This window comes from Acartia tonsa, chromosome 13 (genome assembly GCF_053477335.1).
Source record: "Acartia tonsa isolate MP-2025a chromosome 13, ASM5347733v1, whole genome shotgun sequence".
Classification (NCBI taxonomy): Eukaryota; Metazoa; Arthropoda; class Copepoda; order Calanoida; family Acartiidae; genus Acartia; species Acartia tonsa.
Window position 1 is genome coordinate 40,246,624 of NC_137272.1, and position 21,514 is coordinate 40,268,137.

Here is a 21,514-nt window from a genome sequence, read left to right on the forward strand (position 1 = left end):
ATACAAAAATTTAATTTAAAAAAATAAGAAATAAGGAAAGTTTTGGTATTTAGTTTTTATTTTGCAGGGAGGGACTGGACATTGAAATGGAAAGTAAACTGGTCATTAAAACATTGGGTGCTTTTATCTAATCTTGATAAGTGGGCTTTAAGTTGCGGTGTCTAATCTTTACAACCAATGGTTTTATGCTATAGAAGAGTTGTTAGTACCTTTATTCATGATTTAACTGTTAAACAGCAAAGTTTGTTTTGGTGTGTAAACCAAGAAACTTTGAATCCTTAGTGAATAAGAAGTAACTACACTTACACACAAGAATAGATAATATTAAAAACAATATGAAATAAGTATGACAACATCCATAATATTATTGATGATATATACTTAAATATTCTCTTTAACGAGGGGAATGTTGGTAGGAAAAAACAGAGATCTAGTTTTAATACTAGCTAAGTAAATCTCATTTCCTTCATAGCGTTACATACTAACGGATATAAAAAGATAATTATATAGTAGCTTTGCTTCTAAAAAGAGTATTCAATGATCTATCTATTATCAAATACTACAAAGCTAGCAATTAAAAATGAAGATAAGACAATGGACAATAAATTTATGCATTGTAAATCTCCAATGAAGTTAACAAAAACTATCCCTCCTGTAGATTAAAACCAGTGGTTAAAAAGTTTGGATACTGCTAGTTTTAACCTACCCTTCCATAATTTAATCAAAAAACCCAAAGTTTTTAAGCCAACGAATAAGGCAATGTGTACCAATGTACTTTACATTCAAATATCATCTGTATTTTTGATCATTTGATTCTGTCCTTGATTCTACACACTTATTTCAACTTATATACTCCAAAATTTACATCTTTAAACTTCAAGAAATGATATTTAATCTAAAGAAAAACTATTCTTTATTTACTTTATTTATTGTTGATAACAATTACAGCAAGCCAGTGTATATCATTTTGGCAGATAAAAAAACTTCTGTGAGGGAGGGGACATTGGGCTGTATATCACAATAGTCCCCAAAGTTTTATAATAACTTTTTCTTATTCTTTGGCATAATTGATTTTGATTGGTTGGTTCATTAGGTTGAGTGTCCAAACGTTTCAACCAATAATTGTAATCTACATTTTGTAAATCATAATTGAGGATGTGCATCAATTTATCGGCCATTGTCTTATCCCTTCAGATATCTGGAAAAATTAGAGGCAAAATTTAATTTACAGATACACCATCCCTTTCTATGAAAATTGTTTAAACATACCTAACTTACTCTTGACAATGAATATAAATCTAGGTAAGAGTTGTGGCTGCTTATAAAATGTTTCAAATTTTAGAATTTTATAAAAAGTTTATTTCTAAAAGTAAATTAAATAAGGATGACAACATTAATAGAAGGTAAACATGTTACATTTTGCCTCATTGTTCTATGAATCATTAATCTAGAAATTGATTTTAAAGTTTCTACTAAATGTTAAAGGAATAATTATGTCGAGTTTAAAATTGATTGAACAATTCTACAATGTCTAGATTGAAGATCAGATTTTCTGTTACGGACGTACGGACTGACCGACCCTGAATTTAGAAACTCTTCGCTTTAAAACTATTTAAAGGAGAATGAAGACAATGCCAGTTTAATCAATTTACAACCTTTCCTTCCCCCTAGAAATGAACACTTAACATTATTTAATAATTAGCAGAATTTAGCACTAAAGAAAGGGTGGGGATGGGGTGATTTGTTTGTACCATCCACTGCCCTATCCATAAAAAAATATGTTCTTTCATTAACCTTTTTCTAACATGCATAGATATTAGCTTTTCTCTTTTGTCCATAATTAGCAAGTCAAATTTTAATCAACATTCATTACGAGTGTGAGAAGGAATATAATCATAACTTTTATTTCCTAATCTTAGGCCTATTTGGATTTAAAAGATATTCCATCTTTTTCATAAATTCTTTTTTAATTGGTAAATTTATCTTTTATTGTGTGTACGTAAGTTATGATTAGGATGGTTTTATATAAAACAATATATATAGGACAACATAAAGGTTTTGCCCTTTGTAATATAAATATAAATGGCTGAGCCCCTATCATCTAGGGGCTCTGTATTTAAAGATTAAATAAATAGCTTGAAATAAAATAGCCTAAAACCACCTAGGTGAGACTTCTATAAAATGAAGAACTTAGTTCAGTAATTATCGAAATCTGTAGCTTCAGACAAAAAAAACCTTACTACTTATATTATAGGAAACATATTTATTATGAAAACTGTATTATAGAAAAAAAAAAAGTTATATTTTTTTTCTTTTCTTGAAATAGTTGAATACTTAAGTTATAAGAGTTTACTTTGAATCTAGCAACTTATACAATACAGACTTATATACATACTAGGAAATTCAATTTTTTCTATCCACGCAAAGCTCATTAACTCGGTCATACTGTGAAGATATTTAATTAGAACCATTTCTGAACCCCTACAATCATTCAAATGGCCCAATTTTTCATTCAAAAAGCTAAGAAATGTAATGGACAATATTTTGTAAGTGGTTTTAAAAAGGATGTAAAATTAATTAATTAAATTATATACGGTATTATAAATTCTTTAAAAAGTTTATTAAATAAAATATCACGTGTAAAAAAATCTGATACAAAAAGTTGATCATCCCACTAGCCCATTTTCGTGTATTAACACCTTTATAATAGGGCAAAAAAGTGCGCCGGTAATACAACAACAAATATAGGTTTTATAAGAGCTAAATAATCTAAATTAACACAACTGCACTGTCCAATATAAGATACCTTATTTGAGTATAGTATCCTTTTGGACTGACAAACAGACATTATATGACAAACTCACAAACAGACAAATGGAGGGTCAAACTTACGGACAAATTGACAAACTGAATTACATATATTTTGTCAAACACAGGGACAAACAGACAGAAGGACAATCAGACAATTAAACAAACATCCTACTTTCATTTTAAAAGAGGGGCAAAGCTGATTTTTATTAGCCCTATTACATACATTCGTAATAGTTTTTTTATTCTGTCTGTTAAGATGTCGGAAACCAATGAACCGATTAAGTTCTCCGTGTTAGAAAAGTTTCTTAGATGGTTTTAGGCTATTTCTCATGAAAGTAGCCTCTAGTATTTAGTATATTGTATAAACATAATATTTAGTTGAATAATAGTAGCAAGAAATGTTTAAACTCACCAACTTATCACACTGTTCAATAGACAAGGAGAATAAACTAAAAGATCATAAAGAACACATTGGATTAGGATTAAGGGTCTAATTGGTTGTTCTCGAATTGGCCATTAAATGAAATAATTCATTATTTATATGTTAGATGTTAGCTATGACAACTTTTTTTTAATGTTATGACAATGACATAAATTAATAACAATATGTCGATAATATGTCAGCCATGAACATTCTTATATGTATTAAGGTAAAACATTAGTATATATCCTTGAACCGTTTAGGATCACAGGTTTATGCCTTCCTTCAGGGATCTCAAGGGATAAGACCATGATCAATGAAATGATGTACTCTCCCAATTGAATCAAATTACCCCTTCGATAGATCAAAACTATTGGAAATTGCTGATTTGTACAACCCGATGATGAATATTAAATCAAAGTTTCACAAGTATTAAAGACAATAATCATGTTTATAAAACTTTGTGGACCAGTATAATTTACAGTCTAATGTCTCCTCCCTCCCTGGCATTTTTTGCTTTATTATGTGTGTGTAAACTTCGTTAAATAGATGTTTGTTTTTTTTATTTTGACCCCTATTTTTTGTTTATCTAAGTAGTGTCTGTTTGTTTGTCTGTCTTTTTCTCTATTAGTATACCCCTGTGATAGGAAATGCCTTGGCCCTTGATGTAAGAAACAAATAAAATGCATAGTTAAATCTATTATATAAAGGTTGTGATATCAAAAGGTTTGTTTTCTGTTGTGTGCTACTTTATCTACAGAAAAGAAAATACACCCATTGGTTATCCTTGTTTAAAAATAGAAGTCAAGATTCAACAATAGAAAATTTACAAAAAAATCCATGGGTTTTCTGATGGTTAAGCACTTTTTAACTTCACCTATGCTACGAAAGAGAAAGTGTAAAAATGAAAAGAGAAAAAAATCATAAAAAAGAAGGAGAAAAAGAAAATTGCGTTTTCACTAAGCATAAAACGTAGTAAATCTTACTATTAAGAAGGGGTTAAGTATTTACTATTTACTATGATTGAAAAGATGGCGCGTAAACATTCAATTTACATGCCTAATGGATATATTGCAATAGATGGTCAACTAGACAATTAATCCAACAAAAAAAATTACAAAGTACCTAAACTTTATCAAAAGCCAACTGTTTATAGCTGACTCATTATGTAAATGAAATGAAAAAAAAACGTAACTGCTCTTTAATATCATACTGTATACAGTTTTAAACCAGTTATATGGTTGGATTCTCTCTATTTTTGTACTCCTATTGGTCGAATATAGGGATAGGTCATCTAAGCTTTCTACATTTATTATATGAATATGCCTTGTATGTTTATACATTACATACAGACAATTTTACACATTAGAATATCATAAAGTAACAGGTTGTCTATCTGTATTATTTTTTACTTAGATCTCATTAACAACAGGATTCCAGGAATAGTTATTTCTCGCATCTTATTATAAACAGCTTTCCGCGGATATAGAATGTACAATTATAAGATGAAAACCATTTTTTTAGCTCCGAGGTGCCGAAGGCACAGGCCAAAAAAATGGTTTTAATCTTATGATTGTACATTTTTATATTCGTAGAAAGCTGGATATAATACGATGCTAGACATAGTCTCTTTGTATGGATGAGAACCGGTTCTTATCCACCGGATTCGAATGAATACGAGAAACAACCTTATCTAACTCATTTTGAAGGAAAATTAGGAATTCCTAATAAAACTTCTCTTAATAAAAGGGTTAGATTTTCGTTGTATTTCTTAGCTGAACTTAAAATCCAGTCATAGTATTTAAAGACTTTTAATGCTAAAAACCTCATAAAATAGTATTTCTACAATTTAGATAAAATAGAATGTCAATTTTAGTATAAGGCTACATTTTGGATATCTTTTTAAAAAGGAAGAATTTTTCAAAAAGCTTACAATCTTGATTTGACAAGTAAAGGTATTTTTTCTATAAAGCAGAGACCAATTGATTCACGCTTTATGAGATCTTAAGCTTCAGACGTTTTTTCATATATTTCAAAGTTTAGAATAAATGATAAAAAAAATTTCTACAAAACATTTTTAAAAAAAATTAATTTTATTGGCGAAAAAGTTTGAACACCTCGTAAAAATGTAAATCTGCGGTGTAAAAGCAACAAACCAACAAAAGAGTTGAGGAGTTTACCACTCTGCTTGACAAAATATTATCAAAACAAGGACGGTTATTTCCAATGACAGCAGACATAATTAAAATACACAATAATAGCTCAAGAAAGATAGTCAGAGAAAAATGAAAAAAGGAGTAAGAGAGAGAAAGAGAGAGAGAGAGAGAGAGAGACAGAGAGAGAGAGAGAGAGAGAGAGAGAGAGAGAGAGAGAGAGAGAGAGAGAGAGAGAGAGAGAGAGAGAGAGAGAGAGAGAGAGAGAGAGAGATTGAGCTAAAATACACTAGCCGTCTGATGTAATCAAACACACATACATAAACTAAACATAGCATTAGACTATACAAAATACATGACTTGTAGATTAGACTTGTTTTGAATATTTTACTATCTTTAAAGTATGAAAATATAATTCAACCCTTAATCTTAGTAAAATATTTTTAAACAATGGAAAGAAAAACTAAAAAGTCTTTTAAAAACTGGCATCGCATTGATAAGTAATGACAAGGCGAGTTCGATCCTTAAAATTTTTAGGAAAGGTATTAAAAATAAAGCGGCTTAACTGTCATTTTTGAAACCATTAGAAAAACAGCAAAAAATCAGCTTGGTAGTTGCTTAAACGTAGTACAATGTCAAATTTAAAGAAACGACTTTTTCCTTTACAGAAGATATAAAAATGTGGCCCTCTCCTCCCAGAATTCAGAATGTTAACATTTGAACAAATTTTCAATTTTTTAAGAATCCAACTGTTTGGCGAAACATTTATGGGTATTTTGTGGCGTCAAGTTGGACATTTGTATGCTTTGATACAACTATCTGTCTATCTGTTCATCTATTTATCTATATGTCTATCTATTTATCTATCTATCAATCTATCTATTTTTCAATCTATATGTCTGTATACAGGGGCGTCCAAGCTTCTATCTGTGTATCTATCAATGTATCTATCTGTCTATCTATCTATTTGTCTATCTATCTTTCTATCTATCTGTCTATATATCTTTCTATATACCTATAATCTATCAATCTGTCTATCTTTCTGAATCTATATATTTGCTTGTCTGTCTACTTTTCTATCTATTTGTCTTTTTATCTTTCTACCTATTTTGCGATCTATTTATATATTTGAAGTTAGCTAATATAGAAAATAATATCGTCTGCATTTTTTTATATTCTATAAACTATTCTATTTTACTGGTAAATTTCTGTGCACGAAACACAAACACAATTTTAGAAAAGTAAAGCTTTAAAAAATCTACAAAATCTTACCGCATAAGCCCCAGGTTGATAAATCGGCGATCCAAGATCGGCGGCGAACGGATTTCTGACCGGCGTGAGATTGACATAATCCGGCGGCTCGGGATGCAACACTTGGACGTCCACTGGCGGTTGGGCGGATGCACCGGCGGCAGCTGAGGTTGTGGTGGCCGTGGGCCGACTCGGAGCGGGAGGGTTGTGGTCGGACCATTCTGCTAGCCGAAGATCCTATAATAAACAAGGATGGCAATAATCATAGATTGAAATATTTCACCAAATTCTAGAACATTAAAATCCTAAAATGTTGACATATATTTAGTGATTTATTTTCACCTTTTGGTTGAACCCTTAAGGCTTTTTATTCGAAGGGGTAGGGAAGGGCATCTTAAGGCTTAAATCTAAAATTATTAAGGCGCCTATGAAAATCTTTCTTTAAACGTATATCTTAATCAGTTCAGTGGTTATACAAATCTAAGGCTACAGACAAAAACATTAAATAGAAATTATTTACTCATGGTTTGTTGCGTTTATTTTGACACTAATATTCTACACTAAATTCTACTTTAATATGTTTTACTGCCCCTTAGTGGCCTAATTATAAGGCTTTAAGATGATTATAAAATTACTCCATTAAAAGTTTTGAGTAGAATTCCCGAGCCCATAAATTCTAATTTCTAAACTACTTTACCCCATTATTAGACTGGGTCTTCTATACTAAGTTTTTTTTATTGTTAAAGGTGGGGCTTTTATACACTTAGAGTATAACGTACATCTGTACGTCAGTAATGGACTGGTTTCAATTTTGTTAGGATCTAAAAAAGGGCGAGGGTTAGTTTTTTATGATTTACTATAGGTCAGGTAAGGTAAGGTTAGGGCAGCACCGCAGGGTTAGCGCTCAATGCAGAGGTTAGGCATTAATACTCAATTTATTTTGAAATAAGCTCTATGCACGCTTGGAACTTTGAGGGAAAGCACCGACTCGTCTAATTGAATTCAAACATTTCATGGGGATTCTTGTAACAATTAGAAATAAAAATAATCATTAAAGTCTAGCAGCTGTATAATTATTGATGCAAAGTTTTTACTTTTATAGTTATTCACATTAACAAACATTAATCTAAACTAATCATGTCTAATCATGGGATAAGGCAATTGATGTACATCCCCAATGATGATATTCAAAATTACACTTTCTTACAATTAGTGGTTGAAACGTTTGGACACTCAACTTCAAATTCAATCAAAAAGTCCCCAAAGTTGTTGGGCCAACGAATAAGAAAACGTGATTATAAAACTTTGGGGACTAGTTTAATAAATAGCCTAATGTCCCCTCCGTCCCTTATGCCCATTAGATAGATATGTAATTATTATGACAAATAGACCAAAATTATGAACAAACCTCTAATTGTTTGATAACGTCTTGGTACTCGGTATGAATTTGATCAGCTATTGTGGCCGCCAGCGTTGATAAATGCGGTCGGGGGTCACCACCACCCTAAAAAGATAGATTAATTGATAAAAATAAAAAATATAGATAGCTAATGAATAAATAGATACATAGATAGATGGATGGAATGGTAGATAGGTTGATTGATAGATATAATAAAAATATAGTGATACTTATATGGAAAGATGGATAAAAGGATGGATAGATAGATGAAAAGATAGATGGATAGATAGATGAAAAGATGGATGGATAGATAGATGAAAAGATAGATGGATAGATAGATGAAAAGATAGATGGATGAAAGGAATGATAGATAGATTGATTGATAGAATAAAAATAAAAAGAAAGATGGATAGATAGATATAGAAATAGATAGTTAGATATCTAAATGGATTAATTCATATGATTATACAAATTAGCTAATTTGTTAACAAAATTACTGCGTTAGCTAATTATTGTGTATATATGTATAAAAATCAATTGTATATGTAGTAGAAAAAAAACAATATATTCCAATTACAAATACAGACTAATAAAGTAGAGGCGTTCCTTTATTTCCGCCGAAGTATCACAATATCAAATCAGCATAACTGCAAATTATTAGAACAGCACAAACTGCCATTTCCCTGTTCCGTCTAAAAAAGCTCTGGATCATGGAAAGAAAACTAAGTATCGGGTAACGTCGTATTTTTACAGTAGCTTTTCTCTACTTCTAGCCACTGCGGGGGCTCTAACAATAGGGTGGGCTCTAGCAAACATAAACATTTACCTAACCTAGAGGCAATCAAAGGCTACTGTGAACATATGTCGAAACCCGCTACTTCGTTTTCTTTCCATGATCCAAAGCTCTTATTTAGTTGCTATTACGTCATTTTGTGAATTTTACGTATGTTGTAATTTGCGTAGGTCATTGTACACAAAAGCATAATAACCAGGAAACTAAAGGGATAAGACATTGACCGATAAATTGATGTAAATTCCCAATAATGATACACAAAATTACAACTTCTGTAGATTACAATTAGTGATTGAAAATTTTGGACAAATTAATGAACCAACCAATCAAAATCTAATAAAAGTAACCAAAGTTTTCAAGCCAAACGTTATTATAAAACTTTGGGATCATGTGTAATATACAGCCCTATGTCCCCTCCCTCCCTGAAAATAACTAAGAATAATTTAGAATTATATCCAAAGCTCAAAAAAGCTGCCAATTGTGTCTAGAGCAGGTATAAAATAAAAGAGCATTATTGATTCTTCCATTGCTGAGATCTTTAATGTCAACTGAAACTACAATAATCGAAAAGGATATGGTAATCAGCTAAATTTGTAATTAACTTTGCATCGCTTAATAAAAATTAATTATCTAATGCTTTACTAATGAAAATAACCATGAAACAAATACATGAAACCGGACTTCCCAATACCAGGGGAAAGGGAATGTGATTCTGACAAACAATTCTAAGTGAAAATTTCTCCACAATCCCCTTCCCTTTTTTCTCCCCCCCCCCTTCTTATCCACTTCCCTTCAGATACACCAAAAAACAACTCTAACAACTTAAGCCAACTCTATGCCAACAAAATATTTGATTTTCGGCAATTTTAAATGGAATTAATTGGCTGAATAGCAACCCCTCCCAACCCGCTCAAAGTTCTATCATTCGTTGGCTTTAAACCCGATTGGTTGGTACAAACAAGAGGTTTCCAAACTTTTCAACCAGTAGCTTTAATCTTCAGAAGGGGATAATTTTGTGTATCAGTATTTGTGGTATACATTTATCGTCCATTGTCTTACCCTTAAAATCCTTATTTTCACATCTTTTTAAACATAAGCCTTGGGAGAAGGGAGGGGGAGGGAGGTTCTTCCCTACTCCTCATGGTGCTAAAAGGAATTTTACCCATAAAAGCAAATAAGTAGGAATATAACCAATTACTAATAGAAAAGGGCTAAGAAGAAAAAATGCCTCTACCTATATCACAAGTAAATTTTTTTTACACTTAAGCATTATACGTAAGGGGAAGGGGTAGTTTGTGCTGTTGTAATAATATGCGGTTCTGATGATTTAATAATGTGATCTTTTTGCGGAAGTTGATGCACATCATCTAAGCTATTCCAAGTAACATTAGAATTTCTCTTTTATTATTATTATTTTAATTACGATTTCTAGGACAAAATTTTAAGAAAATTTCATATAATTATTTTATTGTTTATACTCATGGAAAAAGGAATTATTAATCAAATTAAAAAATTATAATTAAAATCATTGTTGGAAAAGTTTTGATGCTTTGAAGTTTGTCCCAACCAATAAAAATTTAAACCAACAAATGAGAGACCGTGTTTGTAAAACTTTAAGTAAAACCACATCCATAATAAACATAGAAAGAATATCCTAGTTTAAAGTTATAATATTATGAAAATAAATATTGATCAACAACGTTTTATCTATGGTTATAATTTCCTTTTAAATTGGAGGATTTTAAAAACTTAATCATTACTTGTTTTAAATGTTATGCTACATGTACCTACAGTATATATAACTAGCGGCTACGCGCCTAGAGGACTCTAGTGGCACTTTAAATGTTTTTTTTTTATATTTAAAATATGTCTATCTTGCATTTATGTTGGCGTTGAACTCTCTCTCTAAAATCGAGTACGTAAAAAAAATTTCTTTTTTTGTGATTTCTCTTGAGAGGGTGGTGGTACCCTCCCCCAAAATAGTTATAAACCTTCCCGGGACTTATGAGAATCTACCCTGTTAAGGAGAACCCAATAGGTTCAGCGGTTAGCGAGATCCTTCGGTACAGACACAAAGACACACAGATACACAGACAAACAAACAGACAAACATCCTGTTACTTTAGTATAAGGATACTGTGAAACATAGTTGTCGTTTAAACATAACTTTCACTAAATATATCATAATTGTTTTTATTTAAAAAAGAATTTGACAATAACTTAATTTCTGATTAAATCTAATTCTTATGAAGTATGCAAATTATAATGTTTTTACTATGAATTCATTCTGTTATTTAAACTTTTAAAGCATCAATTAAAACGTGCTCATTCATTGCTGCATAGAAAATTAACAGCAAAACTTATAATAATCAAAACTTTTACTTTTCCGTTCAGTGCTTGACGTTAAAAGTAAGAGTATGGGGAATGTCTTCGCACATAACACACCCAATTATAACATGAAGACAAAAAACGTGCAAATAAAAGGTACTGTTATCAATTTAAGGTTAGCAACTTGGGGAACATTTTATTTCTTAATGTTTAACTCTGGGGGGGGGGGGGGGAGCATTTCACTGCGGGACTTATAACTGAAGTGCCTTAAATCTATGTGTCTACCATATATCTGATAAACAAAACCTGAGGTAACACACTGAGACTAACTTACCCCACTCCCTTATTTTTAGAGATTTTAAAAATATTATGTTATGATAGGATAATAGAAATTTTGCTATCTTGAGAAAACTATAAAAATGAGAATTCAAAGAAAATTACAAAGCTAAAAAAGAAGCTTGAGTGTGTTAAAACAATAAAATTATTATATTTGTGTCCCTGCACCCATTATTACGTCCCCGTATAAGCCTACACAAATTGAATAGTTGTCCGTATAAATTTCTTTAAGTTTGGCCTAAATTTCATCGAAAAAATGTCTCTAACATGGGTTATGGTTCATTTCGATGTCAGAATTATGGACCTTATACAGTTAGGGAGTTGAATCCATTTTTATAGAAGCAGAAATATAATCTATGATTATGGTTTGGACCATCTAAAACTGTAATCTACCCTTCCACTTTCCCCTCTCTTGGTGAAGATATCTTCAACGCCGATACGATTTTTGAAATATAAGATTCCACTTTTGTCTCTCTTGTTGAAGATATCTTCACCAAGAGAGGCAAAAGTGGAATCTTAAATTTCAAAAATCGTATCGGCGTTGAAGATATCTTCACCAAGAGAGGGGAAAGTGGAATCTTACATTTCAAAAATCTTATCGACGTTGAAGATATCTTCACCAAGAGAAGGGAAAGTAGAATCTTACATTTCAAAAATCGTATCGGCGTTGAAGATTTCTTCAACAAGAGAGGGGAAAGTGGAAAGGTAGATTACAGTTTTAGAGGGTCCAAACCATAATCATAGATTATATTTCTGCTTCTATAAAAATTGATTCAACTCCCTAACTGTTATACTTATAAAATCCTTGATAATAATAATAATAATAAGCTACACCATTTTAGCTGGCTTCAATGTAACATATTGCCGTATATACTTTTGTGAGAGATTCTCGCATACCCTGATAAAATGTTTCTCCCAGCTGGCTAATAAAACAATACACCCTATCACCCCCTTTAACTTTACCTTGTCCCCTTCCCAGAACATGGAAGGACGTATTGACTAATATCTGAGAACTGTATTAGCAGCCTAAATTGAAGACAAAAAATCTAAAATCTATATCCAAGTATGCTATACCCATTGATATAATGGCATTAATAAGAATTGAAAGGAAGGTTTTTTAGTTTTGGTTATAAACTCAATTTACATCCTGAAAAAAAAGAGAAATGCATAAAATATAAAAATCTAAGCGATTTGCAGAACAAAACAAATGTCTTAATATATTTTTCTGTCTTTTGCACATTTTGGTTTTTGCACGAGAATGGTGGAATTCATAGGTTGCATCAAAATTAAAGCAAATATAAAAGTAAAACATTTGATAGAGGGATCTGAAGGGATAAAACAATGGCCGATAAAATGATATATATCCCTAATGTTGATTACAATTAGTGGTATAAACGTTTGGACACTCAACTTATTAAACCAACCAATCAAAATTCAATAAAAGTTCCAAAAGTTGTTAAGCCAACGAATAAAAAAAAGTTAATAAAAAACTTTGGGGACCAGTGTAATAAAAAGCCTAATTTCCCATTCTTACTGAACAATACTAAAAATAACAGTCAGGTAGGGCCGGGTTCAGGATAAGAAATTCAAGGTACTTATTTCTATCTATAATACAAAGTAGCTTGATGTCTGTCCTTCTGTCTGCTGTCCGTCTGAAGATCTCAGTAACTGCTGAACCGATTGGGCTCTACTCTTCAGGGATTATACCTACTGGTCCTGTGATGGTTTTAAGCTATTTTCCGGGGGGGTGGGACACCCCCAACCTCCGCCCCCCCCCCAAAAAAAATTTTTCTTCACATTTTTTGTAAAATCTCAGTAACTGCTGAACAAATTGGGCTCTACTCTTCTGGGAATATACCTACTGGTCCTCCGGTATTTTAAGCTATTTTATAGGGGGGTGGGACACCCCCAACCCCCCCAAAAACAAAAAAATCCCCCTCCCATTTTTTTTTGCAGAAGATTTCCTTGGTCCTTTTTTTTGCAGAAGATTTCCCTGGTCCTTTTACGAATTTCATCTTCGTAGAGGCTAGGGGCGAAGCCGCTAGTAACATTAAAGGTATCAAAGTTTTGTCTCTTATATATTACAGATCCTTCAGTTTTGTTTTTATACAGCAATAAAAACGTAAAACTAAAGAGTTTTACTTTAAATGGTTCGATAAGAATGAAATATATACTACACTTTCTATTACAGGGTTTCCAATAGAAGTAGTCATTATTTTACAATACCTGTTTTTATCAGTATCATGGTGCCTATTCTCTATAATAGTAATGAAAACTGATTGAAACACTATGGAACAATAAAATGTTCGATTCTAAAGTGTTCTTAAGCAGCCCTTCATCATCCAAAAGTTCTTAAGTTCATTATTATCTTTACTATATTTCATTAAAGGCACTTTTCCTTTAAAGGTTTAGTCGAGCACAGAATCCGCACCATACCTTCTTTTACAATATTTATAATAAGAAGAGACGGTTAGTTTTTGGGTGTTTGTGTTAGGTCACATAGGGTACAGGGTAACCCCACAGGGTTAGACCACAACAGATATAGGCTTCTTAGGGTTATTGGTCACTGCAGGTGCCTATCATAAAGAAAGAAACTCCCTTCCCCATGTTTTTCAATTTTTCTAAAGTAAGAAGAGAGGTTTTTGTTCTCGCTAAGCACTTAAAGGTACAGCACCATAGCTATTAAGGTGGCATATGCAAGTTGTAAACCTAGGGTGTGTACATCTCCAAATTTTAATGTTGTTGTTAAAACTTTAAAAAAACAAATCCCCCTGTATCCATTTTATATAATATACATGAATGAAATATATGTAGTACATTTGAAATATGTCTGAATATAAAACTACTTGCTGCTTCTGCTGCTAGGGAGGGAAGAACAATTTTACACTACATTATGCCACAATATTGAGATTCAAAAAGAAATAAATTGAACATGGATAAAATGCTTTAGGATTTATATTCGAATATTAAAATTCCAAATAGATGATTAAATAATATATTAAATTGCACTTTCTGATTTTACAACTACATTTTTTAAAACATTAAATCAAATATCTAGTTAATGATTATTTTCATTATTTCTAAAAAAAGAAATATCCATATAACATGATGAAATTATTCTCATGCTTAACTGTCTTTTAATATTTTATACCATTCTAAGAAGCCTACTATTTTCTCTCTTATGTTATTTCAGATAAAGTCATATAAATTTATGAGCTACATATTTATGCATTAAACTATATATTTATACACAACACAAGGTTAAGTTTACACACATATTTACACATTGTTAATGTTACAAATGGTATCATAAAATATGAATAATAATAAATCAAGCAATCATGTTCATGATTTTGTTTCATGTTAATTCATTGCAATTTCAGTGTAATTTCACTGGAATCATGATTAGCAATGAGTTTAAATCATTTATACATAATTTAAAATGATTTAAAAACAAATTAATTATTAGTTTTGGAGGAGTTTACTAAATGCATTAAGGTGTATACAGAAAATTAAAAACTTTATTAATTGTTTTTAGAAAATGGTATTTTTCATATAAAGCAGTAAGCTTTAGTTCATTAATATCACACTAAGCACAGAACTGATAAAATAGAATGATGTCAATTCTTTAATCACTATACACTTTAAATGTTAACAAGAGATTTAAACACTCTAGAACCAACTGTTATTGCCCTTTAGGGCTTTACCCCAATTTCCCTTTCAATCCAATCTTTGGTTGATCTTAGTCATTCCCCCAATTTCTTTGATAGATGTTTATAGAATACAACAATAAGTTTTGTATATAACTATTTGTTTGAACTACAAATGTTTGGAAGTGGTGTTAGAGAGGTATCAACACCCCCAAATATATATTAAAATTGGTAAGGCCTGCCTTTCTCCTTTTAATAACTACTATAAATTTTACTCTCCAGGTAAAACTCTGTGCATGCAACTGTTTTGTACCCTTTCTATTTTAATTGTATTTTGATTATTTGTAATTATTTTGTTTTATAAATGACAAAATTTAATTGATGTAATTTTTATCCTACTGTTTTGCATTAATACTGAATGTAGTTTATATGATAAATGATGAAGAAGTAAATTTTCTAGTTAAGATGAACAAGGGAATATTTTCAAAGTAATGAATATGTAATACATTATTTTAGGAGTAAAAGTCAATTTGTTCAAATATGTAATTTAAGCTACAATTTTTGCTAACACTTTTGAAGATTAAGGGGGTATAGTCCCTTTTGTGACATAGCACCTTATGGGGCAATTCTTCGTGTTTTTCACAGTAGCTTTTCTACTATTTCTAGCCCCTGTGTGGGGCTCTAACCCTGCGGGGCCAATTACCTAACCCTGTGGGGAAATCATCTAACCCAATATAACCTAATCTAACCTAAAATAACCTATAAAAAGCCAAAAATACGACGAATGGCCACTTATGGGGTGATAATACGAAAGGGACTATTCCTGATTAAGGTTTTATTATTGATTTTAATTTCAATTATATATTTCAAATAATGTGCAAAACAAATTCAAATTTCATAGAACAAAATAATTTAAATAATTCTACTGTATATATTTATATTTATGTAAATCACATTTATTTTAGTTAGAACATTCTTGAATAGAAAATAAATATCTAATTTGAATGGCATGTAAATTCATTTGTGTTGAAGTGAATAGATTTTGATTAACTTTCCTCTACATTTTAAAAGTAAAAGTTGAGGCTAAAACTAAAATTGAATTAATGCTTCAAAACTTATTTAAATTTCAATGCTCTGAATTAGGGAATTAGAGTGTTAGTTTTGAAGATTTCAAACATAACGATAAAAATTTATAATCTATCCTAAGCATAAACTTGGTAAAATAACATTACCTTACACAACCTTTGAAAAGAAAACTTTAATTAAAACAATAACATCTATTAATGCTGCTTTACTTTTTTCTTTTAGTACATGTATACAAGATAATAAATCTTTCCCGTGTGAGTGATTTGATTCCTTTTATTTGAAGTTTGATAAGATAACAAAATACAACCCTTTGTATTTTTTTATCATTCTTCAAACAAACCAGAAAGTATCATATTTGATAGACAAAGATATTTCTTTTTATTCCCCAAACTACATTTATCTTAAAGATTGGATTTTGTTAAACATGGATTCATAAGAAGATATATGAAACATTCATAAGTGTTTTTACAATCAGACAATAGTACACACAAGCTAAAGAATATATTTATCTATCAAATGGTATTAAAGACAGTTGTCCTTAGAAAAACTGATGATTTAAACAGAAAGATAGTGAGAGGCAATTTTTGCTTTTGCTATTTTTCTGCCCCATCAAATACTTATTTTACCAAAATTTGTATTTTGTTTAAATTCCACACAGATAGTATAACCCTGTAATAAATAGGCATACTGCTATTGTATATTTGGTTTCTTTGTGAAAACATTTTTCTAATATTTATACAGAGTTCCATGTTAGTATTCCTTTTGCACACTATATTGCCCTATCATGGTAATATTACATAGATAGATAGATAAATAGAAATATTTTTGGATATATTAAACTAAGTTTTAGTAAATATTAAAGTTTTTACTATGCTAAAAAAATCACTTCTAAAAATAGATGATAAGAAAAAATAATCTAAAAGAAAAAAAGATAGAGATATAGATGGAAAAATGTAAAAATAGATAGATAGATATACAGCCTGATAGTGAAATATTGCATAAGGTGACAACAGAATTTAGGATCAAATTGTCCACATCTTAGTCAAGGAATATTTACTCAAAGCTTCAAAAATTAAAGATTCTCAATAAGGTAATTAGTTCCTTAAAAACAGGGCTATTATTTATTTAACAGATTTTAAATCTAAACTCTCAAGTTTCATTACATAAATTTTGATAAACTTTTGTGATAATTATAAGTAGGCATATAATTTTTTTTGCAAATAATTACATCCTTTTAAGAAATTTTAGTGAGTAGGTATTATAAAATCCTATCATGTCTTTTCAAGACAACGTAACAAATTTTTAGCTTAAGGTTTGTAAAGAAACTTTAGAGGATAGGTAAGTAATAAATAATCTGAACATGTTTTGTTAATACAAAATTTCAGATTCATAATAAAAGATTTTGTTTAAATATTTCTTTAGGTAGTTTCATAAGTTAAGTATTTTATCATTAAACTTTAAGAATATAATCCTGTCACTTAAATATTCAACAGGGAAAAGGAAAATTTAACAAATAGGTCACAGTGGAAATTTGTATCATATTTTTGGAATTTTTATTTGAATCATCTTTTTTTGTATGAACAATATATAGATCATAAAAGAAGTTTAAATTTTCACATGTCCTATCTCTATTGCTCTAGTTCCTTTGACAGGTGTTGCGCCTGTAACTCATCATTGTGCAGATTAAGTAAAAGTGCGCACAATATCTCAAAATGCCGCGCATACCTTTCAAACAACAATTCGTAAAAAACGCGGCAAATTGTTTGCTGGTTTTCTCACAATAAAACTAGAATTACACTCTTTGTAAACACTCTTTTAATTACTATAATTCAATTTGATGTCTATGATTCAAATGATATAGATAAAATTGCAATAAAAAGTCATTTGAAAAAATACAAGAAAATAAACACAAACAAATTATCAAATGATATTAATTTCTAAGTTATTATTGTTATTATTTATTATGATGTTATTGTAAAAATTATATTGCTTAATGCTCTTGTTTCTTCCCCTATACTAGGAAATATAAAATTATGCTGTATTGTAGAAACAATAAATAGAAATTTAACTCAAGTAATATAAAAAATTCACTAAATGCCGCAAGTACTTTCAGTGAAGGCTATTAAAATGTAAGACGGGTCAAAAATGTCATTATTAATGAATTTAACTGACTTTTAGGTCATTACATTATTCAAGCACACATAACCCTTTGAATTTGAAATAACATCTTACACTTTCTAAAACTGCATTTTGTGAATAAAGTAAAAGTATTAGATAAAGGTTATTAACCATACTGAAAACATAGATAAATAATATACCTTACTAAAAATGAAACAGTTTTATCCAATATGCATACAATTAAATTTTTACATTAGAAATTAGTTTGATGTTGAGATGGGTTATATTATGTAGTTGATATTAATTACTAATCTTATTTTTATTTAGTTATTAAGAAAGTTATAACGCTTATTTGAGCTTTGTTATACTTGTTTTTTAAAGATTTATCTGCTATCTAGATAATGTGATCAAGTGTTTGGAATTTTAATTAAAAACAACTCTGAATGATATAGTGTAGATAGAATAGTTAATGTGTGTAGTTCTTTATCGCATAGTCAGAATATTTGCCAATACTTTTCACCTCACTGCAAATTATTTTATTCACTAAACTTTACTGTAAATTACAATAACTTATTTATATTTAGAGTAACTACAAGCAGCTAAACATTTTTTTTAGGGGGTTGGAGGAATTCTTCTTTAGAGGCGATCAAAATAGTTTTAAACCTTCCCAGGAATTATAAGTTGTAAACGAGAACAATTAGTGCAGCTATTTGTAAGATACTTTGATACAGACAGACTCACACAGACAGATAGACAGACAACCTATTACTATTATTAAGGATTAAATTTGATTTGTTGAAAAATTATAGATAAAAAAGCTTTTTCCTAAAATAGTCAAAACTACTTTTTTTAAACTTATTTTTTTATAACTTTCTCAAATTACAAACTAGGTATTTAATAAAATAAAAAACTTTAAGAAGTATTTCCAGAGTTCTTATGCTTGGCATAATACCCTTTTCTGCTAGTAAAGAACTCAACAAATCTTGGTGTAATTTGAAAATTAAAGTTAAGTTAGGATAAGATAGATTAGGTCCAAAAAGAAAATGAATTTAAACATGGGTTTTTAATTAGGTACGATAGAATCTTCTTGCTAAATTCAGGATTCTGCATTTCTCTCCTTTTATAATTTTTTTCTGAACCTCGTATTTTTTCTATTTTTTGCAATCTTGGTGTAAAAATATCCAGTTAAAAAGTATTTTTAGTGCAAATCCGTGAAAAGAAAAAGAAAAGGGAACATTTTTCGGAAAAAAATAAATAAAAATGCTTTATTTAAAAATACTCTCAATAAATTATTATCTTTTAGCATTTCATAATACAAGGCCATAAAAATTAAATAATACAATATTTTAAAACAAATTGCTAATCTTGATTGGCAGATAAGTTAGAAGTCAGATGTTTATTTTCAAGATGACATTTCCTTACCCACTTGAAAATGAGAATTGTTGCAATAGTTGTAGAGTTGCTTAGCTCCTCTATAATTTACTTTGCATGTATGGTAGAGAATCTTTGCATTTCATGTTCATGAAAACTATTTTGTTATTTGTCAAATGCTTTTCTTTAGTCTAAAGAACATTAATTAGAGCCCCTAATTCTAAATTAAATTCGCTCAAAAATCTACAGGGAAAACAACTAATTAATGTACTAATGGCTTCACCTTAAGACTTAACCTCATGTGTTTATTATGTGGATGGGAACTAATATTATTTTTATTCCTGGTGGAAGGGGGGGGGGGGAGGGTCCCTTTGGCAGTTGAAGGTTGTCCAAGATCAATAAATAACATCTATAAATTAGTACTCTTCAATGTAATTTTTTTAATGCTGTAAAGTTTTTTAACACTTTTATTAATATTATACTGTTCTAATACAAATAGTTTTACAAACTAGGATAATTAGACTATCATGGTCACAAGAAGCTTTGAACTACTTGACAATCTAAAAGTTATCAAAGCTACCAAATTACAGATTTTTTCTATGATAAATGCTGCGCTGCTCATGGATAATAACATCCTTGTCATCTTGTGCAAATTGTTGAGTACTTCTGCACACAAATGTGTAAATCATTGCAGCAAGGAAATTTTACTAAAAGCCTTGAAATAAGAACTAGAATCATCTTGAAAAAATTAATTATAATTTATTTTTTGAATTTATTAATGCTTTTTAAATAAGCATGAACTAAGGCAACTCTTCAAACATAAATAAGTTTTAAACCTTTATTATTCTAAGCATGATAAACCCCTATAACAACTATGTAATCTGAATTAGACAATCATTCATAATAAAAATATGTATCTACTTGTTCCATAGTAATTTCGCAGAAGATATACTGTCTTTTATATAAAAAATAAAAGACAGTATAGTTTTTAGTTTTTCTCTTCTTAAATTCTAATATAAGTTTTGAGCAGGGCTCGGCAGCCGCGCGTCATCCGCATGTAAGCCTCATGGTAATCAACCTTTTACAATTTTAAAAATATGCTGAAAGACCCAAAACGGGCAATCCCTCTTCCCCCCAAAAAATTAAAGCATCCAAATGGGTTTAAATATGAGGATTTGTCGCGGATGCCGAGCCCTGGTTTTGTGAACAAATCTTTATGTTGTTAGTATTTTATTTGTTTATGGTAATGAGCAATCATAACTAGAGATACAAGTATAAGATAATGAACGATAAATTAATTATCCAAGAATTATGATCGACAACATTCCTCTTGTAGTAGAGTAAGCTATCACATTTTCTAATAAATACTGCAGGTTTAACGTATTATCTCATGTATTTGAATTAGAGTTAAAGATCTTTCGCTCCTGTGAAGGAAACGAAGTTGTGGGTTTCATCGTATTTCCATAGTAGCTTTTGAAAGGTTATTTTAGGTTAATTTTATTTAGGTGATTGCCCCGCAGGATTAGAGCCCCCCGCAGGGGCTAGAAAAAGGAGAAAAGCTACTGTGAAAATATGACGAAACCCGCAACTTCGTTTCCTTTCTTATCTTTCATTAATCTTTCCCATTATATTTGATCAAATCTGAACAAATTTTCTTTGTAATACTAAATATATCCAACATTTTAACATTAATACAAAATGAGATGCTTCTTTCAAACCACTAATTTCCTCATTTATGATTTTTCTATATATTTATATTTAGGGTTATATTTAGATTAGGTTAAGTGAGAGTTAAGA

The 21,514-nt window shown here is 30.1% G+C and overlaps 1 protein-coding gene across 1 annotated transcript in view; it reads right to left on the reverse strand.

The window, feature by feature from the left end:
- The window catches only part of LOC145304235 (uncharacterized), a 292,443-nt gene that overhangs the window by 8,269 nt on the left and 262,660 nt on the right, over positions 1 to 21,514 (reverse strand). Inside the window, exons 11-12 of the mRNA XM_080146075.1 lie at positions 8,045 to 8,140; positions 6,658 to 6,873 (exon numbers count right to left, since the gene is read on the reverse strand). Coding sequence (XP_080002201.1) covers positions 6,658 to 6,873; positions 8,045 to 8,140 — 312 coding nt within the window. The remainder of the gene's footprint in view (positions 1 to 6,657; positions 6,874 to 8,044; positions 8,141 to 21,514) is intronic.